This window comes from Gnatocerus cornutus, chromosome 10, assembly GCF_029298725.1.
Source record: "Gnatocerus cornutus isolate USDA-ARS CGAHR chromosome 10, icGnaCorn1.1, whole genome shotgun sequence".
Classification (NCBI taxonomy): domain Eukaryota; kingdom Metazoa; phylum Arthropoda; class Insecta; order Coleoptera; family Tenebrionidae; genus Gnatocerus; species Gnatocerus cornutus.
In genome coordinates this window covers 2,327,048-2,339,081 of record NC_142242.1, presented here as the reverse complement: position 1 = coordinate 2,339,081, position 12,034 = coordinate 2,327,048, and the positions used below count along the sequence as shown (strand labels likewise).

General features: G+C 32.9%; 1 protein-coding gene across 1 annotated transcript in view; it reads left to right on the top strand.

Moving 5' to 3' along the window:
* Positions 1 to 12,034, top strand: part of LOC148167106 (uncharacterized) — a 49,933-nt gene that overhangs the window by 2,876 nt on the left and 35,023 nt on the right. Inside the window, exon 2 of the mRNA XM_088047070.1 lies at positions 3,360 to 3,828. Within this exon, the coding sequence (XP_087903196.1) occupies positions 3,442 to 3,828 (387 nt within the window). The 5' untranslated portion in view covers positions 3,360 to 3,441. The remainder of the gene's footprint in view (positions 1 to 3,359; positions 3,829 to 12,034) is intronic.

Genomic DNA, 12,034 nt, shown 5'->3' with positions numbered 1-12,034 from the left:
GCTAATGGATTATTTTTCATAGCTCTACAGTTTGCTTTTCATTTTGGTTGAATAATATTAGCAGTCAGCGGAAGCGATGTGTTGTTTAAGTAGTGAATATGTGAGGCATACAAATTATAAATAAATGTTTAACTTGTGCGGATCTCCGGGATTTTATTAATATTTAATTGTTATATCTCAATTTTACTTCACACATCTGAACATAATCAAAAATTGAAAAAAACTCTACTCTGGAATTCCAGTCTTAATTGAAGGAAGTTTCGGTGCATCTTAATCTCAATATTGAAATCCAACGTGTGCTGAATTTACGTCCTCTAAAAGTTATCTCAGTTCTGCAGATAAAGGAGTTTTTACAAATGAAGTTACAGCGGTGCATATTCCGTTCCACGTTTGTTGAATTATGGAACTTTGTACTTCATTGTAGTCTGTAAATTAGAGCTGCTACTATAATTCATTGACAATAAATAACTCCGCACAGGGCCATTACCGATTTAGTTGTTTTTTTTATTTCTTACTTCTCCTGTGTATTATTACGTTAATTTATGCGCGTCGATAATTTAGCCGTGAACTTGAATTTTTGCATTACGTGGCTCTCTCAAGAAATTATACATATGTATAGGGTGAGTCAAGTTTGCGTAGTCCTTCTGTGACGCTTTTATAAATAACTATTTTATATTTTTGAAAAGATGAATGTATATGTCTGAACAAAATGCATATATTAAATTTAATTTCAGTTGTCAGAAGTGCACCATTTTTGCAGGGCCGCATTCAACTTTTTTATATATTTTAGTATAGGATTTTGATGAGTTATTTAGTAAGCTCTTCAAAACTATTAACTTTTAAATTTTTGGTCATGACATTGTCAAGTTATAATTTTTTTTCCGCAAATTCTTGAAGTTGCAGTGTCTGATTTAAAAATTGACAGCACCATTGCCTTTCGAGATATTAAGATAAAACTTTCACACGTTCAATAACTAAACTATGCTTTTTCTCTTGATTTGACCAGAAATTAATTTTATGCTTAAATGTAAAAAATAGCCGATTTTAATTTTCAGGATTTACAAATAGCCAGAACTTGATTTTTTTAAATAGAACCCTTTTTAAATTTTTAGTGTAATAAATGCAGTTTTATATTCTCATCATTTTTTGGCTCTTTACTACGCAAGCTTGACTCACCCTGTATAATAAGCGTGAAAATGGTGGAAGCGCCGCGCCGGAACCACTTTGAAACATTTTCCAGTATGTTCATGCGTATTCCTCGGTTTGTATTGTGTTCCTGTTGTATTAATTAATGCTTTGTTGTGTGCGCCACTGGTGTGCATTGACTTGTGGGTTACCTGTGCTGCATATGTATCGCTGGTTAGATTACAAATTATTGGCGTACAACATTCCAGATAAACGATTCTAGATAACCAACGAGCATGCTGTGACATTGTTGTTTTTGAAAAATTTGCTAGATGCGGCGGGTTCAGGCATTCTAAGAATTAGAATCGTGATAGTGTCGTTGTAAAAAGTGAACGCATCTGTCATTTGCCTTTCTTATCTGTATTCTGTCTGGTAAAATCCGGCTGGTGTTTGGTAGAAGGAATTTTTTCAAGGGGATGATAGCTGGATAGTCAATGTTAAACGGATTATTTCGTCAGGGTAATTGTGAGTGGGCTTAGGAATGAATTACCTTAACTCGATGGTAAGGATGAGATTGAAATTATAGGAGTTGTGTAATAAATCGCCGAGAATATTGTTTCAGGGGGCTAAATTTGTTGAACAAGGAACGTAAAGGGAGTGTATAGGATCCTTAGGGTGAATTCGAAACCTTTTTGCGAAGGGGCGTGATACATCTAATGCATTAATTCCAGTCTCTCGCCTTTACTCCTTATACTCCTCGGCATTGATGGTACTTCGGAAGCTAGAGAAGGTGAAAGGGATTTTCAAGTGCATAAGCGAGAATGCTGAAATACCCCGTCTTGTTTCTTATTACCCTTTCAGCGACATGTGATTAAAATTGATAATCAATGACGAACACTTTGAGATTACCGCCTAATAAAGGACGAGAGGCTTATATCCTACTTACTGATTTAATTAACAACCCTAATTGATTTGTGATGAGAATTTTGTTTATCACCCTCTTCGGATCGACGATTTTGTAAAACGAAAAGATAATGTCACAACCCCGAAAAGGATCATGTGTGCAACTTTGGGTCAAGCAAACATACGCACTCGCCAATAATCAATAAACCCAAAGATAAATAAAATTTGCTCTATAAACACTCAACTTTTTGTATCGCCACAGGATCAAGTGATTAAATATTTAAGCAACACAGGTTTTCAATTTTGTCAACCTTAATCGAAGCTTGATAAAACATTTTCGGCTAATGTGCAACGCAACGTTTTATTCAAATAAACTCAACGTTTGACTTCGTGTTTGGATATGAAATTCACCGCAGTGGTTTATTTAATTACTTAGACATTTTCAGCTAGAGGCGTGGACGTGCTAACAATGATAACCACACGCCTAGAAAATAAACCCGTTTTTAGGCTAACAAAAGAAATTAGGTTATTTGGACACCCACTGTCACTTTACAAAAAAAGCATTCAAATTATAAAAAATGTGGTAGATGCGCCTCCTCTATCAAAAAATAATCGCACGGAATTTTATTTGACTCTGCTACGTTGCTGGTTCACTTCGCGCCGCCAAACTAAATCAGAACAATAATTAGAACTAATTAAGCTGGTGGAAACTTGAAAAAGTGTCTCGTTAGTTTTCTCTAAATCAACATGTAGTTAATTTAAGTTAGTAATGTAACATTTAGTTGTTGACATAACTAACTAAAGTAATTTTAGCACTTAGTTGAAGATGTCTGTGATGCTCGTTTTTTAATGTGCAAGTTTTCCTCAGAAATAATACATTACTTGGTAGTGGAGATCATTACCATGAGAGTTTCTCCATTTTTATAACCACGAAGCTAAAGCGCTCTTGAAATTATTGCATAGTTATCTTGCATAGTTTTGCTACCTTTTTCAATTAAAATAACGGCGTTGCGAATTTAAACGAATAATCAGACAGCGTTTAAGACTGAATAACTGCGTTGCAACTTTAAATTTGTAGCTTAAATTGCTGAGAAAAGATACGGCCTAATTTCGGATTCGCCAAATACCGTTTTACCGGTCTCGGCGCTTAGGCGCCGGGATCACAATTTAAGTCAAAATTAATTCCGTATCCTTAAAATTAGCCATTGTTTAATTGGATGAGATGATTTTTAACAAGCATAGTGCAAATTTCATAATTAACTTAATTCGAGTGTCCTGGCGCCTTCGCCAATTTTTGAAGCGTGGGAGTAATGTGTTTTTCGTTGTTCCAGATAAAGCAGCTTTTGAATGAAATGAGACTTTCGTAAATTAGGTGAAAAGTGTCATTGTTGAAAATCGGCGCATTAAATCAAAATGAAATATCGAGTCTTGATCGCGTTTCTCTTCCTACTTCATGGACTGTCTTCAAGTGAATCTTTCTCCATTCAAAAAGCCAACGTGACGTTAATCCCTAGCACTGTGTCCACGACATTTACTTCTACTCAAACCGTGACGGAAAGCAAGGCCGATCCCATTGGTAACAGCCCGGTCACTTCGCCGCCCCCGACAACAACAACATCAGCGAATTTTAACGTTACCACCGAAACTGCTGAAACTAGACCGCAGTATCCACCGTTACATAGAATTCTTACGCCTCTAGAAGAAAAGCTCGAGGCACTCGCTTGCGATGTGCCACTTCTACCAACGGAATATCGCATCTGGAAAGGAAACGAGACGCACGAACTTTTATTGCCGATAACGGTAAGTACGGGAAAATAAACTATATCTTTGCATAATTCACACGTCGCTAGAACAAATTATCTGGGACTTTTACGGCTGCGATTAAACCGCGCAATTAACGTTATCGACGCTTTCGATAAATCCCAGTTTATCCGAATACTTAGGGTAAAAGTAATGGAAAGTTAGCACGAGTTTTACGCAAAATAACTTTCGCGATGTCACTCCAATTTTCAGACCAATGTTTAGGGACCTGTGACTATGAAACATGTAACTGAGGTCCACTTTCACAGTGTCAAACTTTTATGAATTCACAGCAGAATACGACACATACAATACGTAATAAAAGTTACGGATCTTGTGACTAACCTCTAACAGGACAATTGAAATTGCCAATACTTCAAAGCTTTAAGTTGAAAAGATCTTCACATGATTAATTTCAAGTTAACTGGATTTAATATAACAGGATTAGAAAGGATCAAACCGTTTAGATCATTTCTTGTTAGGTAAACATGTAACAACAAACATAAAAAAATAAGTAATAATAAAGAAAGTTTTGTAAATTGAGCTTAGTCTTACATGGAATTATATGAAAAGGTAAAACACCGCTAACTAAGCCGAGGAGTTTATACAGGGTGTAACAGAAATAAGTACATTAAATTAAGCTGTTGATAGATCTCAATAAAACAAACAATTATTACCTCTTCGGTTTTCCAAAATTTCTTAAGTATTTTCCAAAAAATTTGTGACATTTTAAGTGTTTTTAAGTTACGCAAGACAGAGCATGTCCGCTAAAACGCAGTGCACAAAAAACTTATCTATTGAATTCACTTTCCTTTGCACCTTTAAAATAATTTTATTATCTGGTAATTCTGGACAACAACAAATTCTGTCAACGCGATTATCAGACACGTGCCGTTTTAATGAAAAATGTATGGACTAATCAGTATCATAGACAGGCTGATTTTTTTAAAACGGCAGGCGTTGTAGAATTTTTATTTATGAACCGATTTCAAAAATTTTAAAAACAAATTAAATGGTTTTTAATTTACTATAAACTGATGATTTTAAAAGTTTTCTAAATGTCTTAGTATCTTTTGGGCGATACTCAAATTTCTTATTTTAAATTGACACCCATATTTTTTTTCCCATAATTTAGAAGATATTAATTTTCTTGATTCAGAAATGTGTAATATGTTCTACTTTTACAAAAAATATTTAAAAAAAATATATCAAAAATGAAAAAATTTAGGCAATAAAAGTTAATAAAATCTAGGTGCGTGGTGTCAAATAACACAATATCGTTATTGTAATGTCAAAAAGCAGCAAATAACAGGAAGAACAAGTTTTCTTTCAACAAGATGGGGCTACACCTTACAATGCACAATGCATTTTTCGTGGGTGTCAATTGTGCAATGAAAAAAACGGGATGGCGTTTCAACAGTATTTTAATTAAATTAGGTAGTTGTTTTTTCTGATTTGTAATTATTATTGTCTTTTGTTATTAATAATTTCAAAAAAAAATGCCGATCCTTTCTGTTATTTACTGCTTTTTGACATTACAATAACGGCATTCTTTTATTTGACACCATGCACCTAGATTTTATTAACTTTTATTGCATATTTTTTGTCAACTTTGATGATTGTTTTAAAAAAAAAAATTTTAAAAGTAGAACATATTACACATTTCTGAATCAAGAAAATTAATATCTTTCAAATATGAAAAAAAATATATAGGTTCCAATTTAAAATAAGAAAGTTGAGTATCGCCCAAAAGATACTAAGACATTTAGAAAAATTTTAAAATTATCAGTTTATAGTAAATTAAAAACCATTTAATTTGCTTTTAAAATTTTTGAAATCGGTTTATAAATAACAATTCTACAACGCCTGCCGTTTTAAAAAAATCACCCTGTATACTAAATAAAAAAACAGTCGACGTTTAAAAAAATTGTTTGTTACACCCTGTATATCGTGCACATAGATAATTCAAATAATTTTTGAGTTTAGGTATCTCGAGTGCGCTGTTTTTAATTATTTATTTATAAGCAATGAAGAACTGTCCAAACATAAAACAAACAATTAAATTGATCAAATATTTAATTTAAAAGCACAAATTTATTTCAATAATGAAAACAGGGTGATTGGGCCGGGTCAATTTTTTTGGCTATAGGCTATAATTTAAGAATGTATGAATTTTGTTTTGTAATTTACAACATAATAAAAAAATCATCGAAACTGGCATAAAAACTTTTGTAGTCTGAAAGGGCAACGTTAATTATTAAAGATAATAAAAATTTAAGTCTCAAGAATTAGTTATTAAGTGTAAAGTTCTGAATGAGGGTCTGCAATATTTATTTGGGTTACAGTTTAATAAACTTGTCGTGAAATTAAGCTTGAAATTAGAATAACGGGAAGGGAAAATTTTATGCCTCTAGGTGTGATTATAAATTAGCACTTCAATAAATAATACACACTGAAAAATATTCATTTTAGAGGCAAGGGAATATTAACCATGGAGAAGTTTGAAATATTTCATAGATAAAGTTAAAAAAGCGATTTACTACTTTTTTACTACGTGGCTACTTTTGTAGTAATAAAAACTCCGACGGCCAAAAAAGATATAAACCGTAACTAGACAAGCTGAAATGACTATGACTTTATAAAAAAACACAAATCCAGTCAAACATTTTCATCATAAAATAATTTTAACCCACATAAACCAACTTATTTAGTTACAGAACTCGATGTAATACGTGCTTCTCGCATGCACTGTTGCGTTGTAAGTTTTTTGTAATTTGACGGTGCTGATACCAATAAAGTGAATTCTTGCCACGTCTATTGAGTATCGTCACTTTATCTGCGTTAACATCGAAACAATCTCATATCGAGAGAGTAGAAACAGTGACTTAAATAAATATCTTGTATCATCGGTAGCAATAGAATAAAAGAATTGTATGGAAAGGTATTCTTGTAGTAATGATTATTGTCAAGCTTCGTATGTAGTAAGACTGGAATATTGGAAGGAAATGCTTGAACAGATCCGTTCGAATTTATGAGAAGATTAACATTGTATTTCGTTATAATTTATGACGAATCGTCGGAATTAAAGTTTATAACAGAGGGAAAATGTAATCTTTGGAGAACGCCTTAACACTGTTGTAATATAAGACCATGTATATTTTAAGAGTTTCATATCGACTTACGAATGTGAGATAAGACACATATGAATTTTCATAATTTATTTCCTTTTGGTGTTTTTATATTCATGAAATATGCCGTCTGCAAAATTAATCACGTTGGAGTTGCATGATGTTTATGGCACAATATTGGTTTATGGTCCAAAAGCATCCGTGCCAGTTTCATTTTATTTCATGTAGATGTGCAAGATAAAGCCAATAGTGAACAAGATAAATTGTTCGAATAGGTGACTATGTGTGAAATGATTATGGCAAAAACGCAAATTGGCGTCATAAAATTCACCTACAAAACATGTTTAAAGAGATAGCGTCAGTATTACGGAATATACGACCGTCTTATACAAAGTAGTGCCGGTTATTTTTCATTTAAATGGTTATCCTGTTTAGGGTGCGCTCCTGACAGGATTAATTTCCAAACCTGACCGCCATTTGAGGTTTCTGACACCCAACGACCCAGAACGCCATGATGGATGATCGGATAAAACTTTCAAAATAAAATAGTTCCCGGATTTTATGCACTCATCAGCCGCGGGGAATAAGTTTTATTGCAACATTTATATGCGCGCCTGAGTAAGACGTGGTGTGCGATATTACCTTATCAAGATCTAAACTCTGCTTGAAAATATCTCGGCACTTTTATACAAAACACTCATTTTATAAGGATTATAAAATTAACAAAATAACTAACGGGAAGTGCTTTCCTGAGCGCTAATAAACATTGTTTACCGAGTGCTTTATAAAAGATTTGCACTCTGCTCCGCTTCTTACTAATCCGAAATTAAAAAATAATCGTCCGTTAATTACGCTTAAATCAATGATTTCCTTTCATATTAAAATTTCAGGTTTTTATTTCCAAGTTCACGTTTTTCATCAAACTGCTTTTAAAGTTGCGTCGGAAAGAAATTGCGAAGTATAGATTACCGATGCAAATGTCGTCCTGATGAAGCACAACTTTGTTAAAAGTTTTACACCGGTGCGATCGTAATGGAAGAAAAATAACCTCATAAAAGTACCACAGTTATGCTCATAAAATTAATTATAATTAACTTTGAGAATACTTCGACTAACCGATTTTTGGCGAAAAATATTTCACATTCCTTGACAGAAATTCGGTGTTTACAATTGTATCGTCTCGGAACAAAGACATACAATGGAATTAAAACGCAAAAGATTAATGTCAGGCTTTTGTAAGTGACGGCAAACTTAGAGAAGCTAATATTTATCCACTTTATTTAATAGTGCGGACTGACACTTAGTTAAGGAATCTCCCAGACGTTCAACTTTTACTTTAAAAACATATGAAGTATAAATTTCAGTGACGGCTCGTCAGATTTACCAATTAAAAAAGACAAAATTGATCAAATATTATTTAACCTTTTCACTGCGCAATGTTTTTTGGAAAATTTTGTAACTGTGCGCGGATTGTCAGCTTCTGCGACAATATACGTTCCGAGCAGTTGATCGCTGTTTTGCCTTGGCGTCTATTAACGTCTTGAGCACTTGTCCGATTAACTAATTTTGAAAATGTTCATAGAGATTTTAATTTTCCACAACGTCAATATAAATATTAAACAAGGTAACATTGAGATGAGAGCTGATTATTATGGTGATATTACCTGGCCCTTAGTTCGGACCTACTTTTAAACTGCGTGGATAAAAAAATGCATGGAATAGATTTCAAATGAATTTTAGTCGTAGACGGATATATACGTTCTGAGCAAGGAACGGTAAAAAAAATGTATTTAAAAAAATTAAAGCTATTGTGACTGTGTATTGCTAAGAGGTAGATAACCATATTTGCGTCTTCAAAAAATTATGTTTTGAGCAGTTGACCACTTCTTAATCAATGCGAATATATACGTTCGGAGCAGTTTGAGCGAAATATTATTTTGCGGATTTTTCCGGGCCGAGCAGTGTAAAGGTTAAACAAAAATAAAAATTAAGATTTTTTGGTTTGCGCCATCGTTAATCTCGCGCTATTTTAGATAAGAAAATTATTTATTAGTGCTTATTTTACGCAGAAATAATTTTAAAATTTTAACTATGTCAGCTGCCCCCAATTAACTGAATTTTTCCAAGATGAAAAACAAAAACGGAAAATTATACTGACTTATTCAAAAGAGCCGTTGTTCTTTCATTGTGTTTGAACAAAGGATGTAAAGCGGTATAAAAGCTAAAATTAAGTTGACTTTACAATAATCAGCGAGTTAATAATAAATTTAATTTTGATAATAGGCTTCTTAAAAATTAAGCCGTTTCGAAATTTCAGAGGAATCCTTTTTGAAGGTAGACGCCGACTTTTAAATTAAACCTCCGATTCGGTAAAGGTGCAAGATTTAATGGAAGTACGGACGTTGTCAGTTCGAACCATCAGAATTAATATTCAATTTAAAAGCAATAAACTTTAATAATTACCTTTGCGTTTCCCGGAATTAATACGAACGTCTCAATATGGATTCTTGAAAAAAACTAAGACAGACTGTTATTAAGACCCGAGCAGTTATTTTAATTTTAACAATAGCAGATTATGAATGCATCTGGCATTTGTCTGCGTCATCAAAAACAAAACCTTTCTAGAACTTCTGACGCCGAAATTATTTATTGAATAACTTTAAACACCAGCCACCATCATCGACTTAAGAAAACTTACGAACAGATTTCTCATAGGCGAACACATCTTAATTAGAGTGAATTTTCTCAGAGGTCTTGTATGTTTTAATTATAAAGTTGTTAACAACAACAAATTCAAAGTTAACTTTGGCGCAGAAAGTTTAAAAGAACCTTATTACATAATTAACTTTTACCGTTACACCAATGTTTGGTTAACGTAATTTCAAAATTAATTAAAAACACAAATTAATTTTTTAGCTGCATCAATGAAGTTTTCGAAGGAAAATCATTAAGTTTTCTTTACAGTCTGCCCTGAAAATGACTTTCAGAAAAAAATTAATAAAATAAAATAGATATAACAGTGCTTTCAGAATAATTAAGTTCAGTAATAAAAAGTTCGATCGTTAAAACGGAAGCACATTACAAAAGATATGGAATGCCAATAATATTAAATTTTCATCTTACGATTTTGTTTTTATGCTCGTAATGAATCAAGCCATTTGTTTATGAGCGAATTTCCAATTTTACAGCCGGCTGATTCAGCTTATTATATTCGATAAAATAAACATTTTTCAATTCCGAAGTCAGTCTAACATGGTTTTATTTTAGGGTAATTAAGGAGCCCCAAATTGAACGAATTCCAGTATTTGCGCCAGAAAGTTTGGTTTATAAATAACAAAATGCGCCATTAAAACTTGCAACTGATTGTGTTTCGAACTGCTTGTCACTTTAAAAATAAAAGCGAAGAAAATTTAGGGTAGAAAGCACAAACGCAATTATCCAAGGCGTGTGTTCTTGTGAACGTTAAGTTCCATAACCACAGTTAATTAAAATAAAACCGTGAATTGGCGGAAAATTCCTGAACTAATTAAATGGAATAGTAAGGCGTAGGTTCAGTTTATGTTATTTTAATTATTAGAATCTGCTTTTGACAAGTGGAAATAAGCAAGTACAACAGTAAAGCAATTGGAAACGAAAAAACCCTTTGAGCTCAACTGGAAGCCACAATCTTTGCTATCTCTACCTAGCTATCAGTAGACTAGTTGGCACGAAGATTATCGCGCTATCTCGTTATGCCCTTTGGTAAAGTGTTGGATTAAATACCGAAGTTTGTGGATTCTACTCCCATTCACAGCGGTTGTCTAACATTACAACGGGGATTACAGCTTTCATTTTTCGTTAATTACTCTTAATCAGATACCAAACGAATCTCCACTCCACTTATCAAACGAAAATATACTCAGCTACCAAGATTTATAAACCGAAAAATTCACATCAGCGTTGGTTACAAGGGTACAAGCCGAAAAATAATCACTCTCCGTCTCATATAATATAATAAAAATAAATTGGGCGGATTTTCCTTTTCACCTCATTCTAATTTCAATTAATTTGGGACAATTTTACGGAAACCCAAATAAATATTACAGCCGCTTATTAGGTTTCACAACTAATTTTCAAATATTAAATTTCCAGTTAAAACAAATTATAACAAGTTTTTTATCACAATTGAATGTATGCTCGTTTTATCGTTCGTTTAAATGTCGATATAAATATAGCAGGATGTTAAAACCGTTTACCATTTACAGTACGTGTTGTTATTGTTTTTCTAAATTTTTTCAACTAATTAACTGAAATCAATTAAAAAACAGAAAACAATAAATAGGAATATTGATTCCATTTGTTTGTTTTAAACAAATCATGAGAATATAAATATCGCCCAGATTTTATTTTCAACACTGCAAACTATGCACGTTCAATGTTATTTAAATTAACAGGAAAAATAAAATAACATTTATACGATAAAATGAAAATCGTGATTTTTCACAAGAGGAAGAAAAAAGCATTAAATTTACACAGAACTTTTTTATTAAACGATGGTAATTAAACCGTTAAATTCTGAAACATAATGTGTGGAAACTGCCAAAAACAGCATATTCGCTTGTCATTTCGGTAGCAAAATGCAGTTTCTCTCCTCATTATTATAATCTCTTCGTAAGTTGTTTATTTACGGAATAAAGCTCCGAAGAATGCGCGCTTCTCCGAAAGTGCATTTCTCGACTTCTCGACAAAAATTTAATGGAAGGAAACAGAAACCGCACACAAACCGAAGCGTTTAATTTATAGAAGGCAAAACCAAAGCCTTAGAGGCAGTTTTGTCGGCAGCAACTTCTCCATGTTGCGGAGAATGCCGTGTTATAGATTCTGCGGATGTTGTATTAAAAACAGTGTGGTTGGGGAAGTTCGCTCTTCTCTCAACCACTGAAAGTAAGGCAATTAACCGGAAAATTGTAAAAAGAGCAAACGTGCGTATTGTACATATTTAATATTTACACCGTTTTCAACTTGACAGGAAGTGACGTTTGTATTATGTTGATAAAATAACCTCCTGCGGTGTTTCATTACTTTGAAATGTCAGCGTT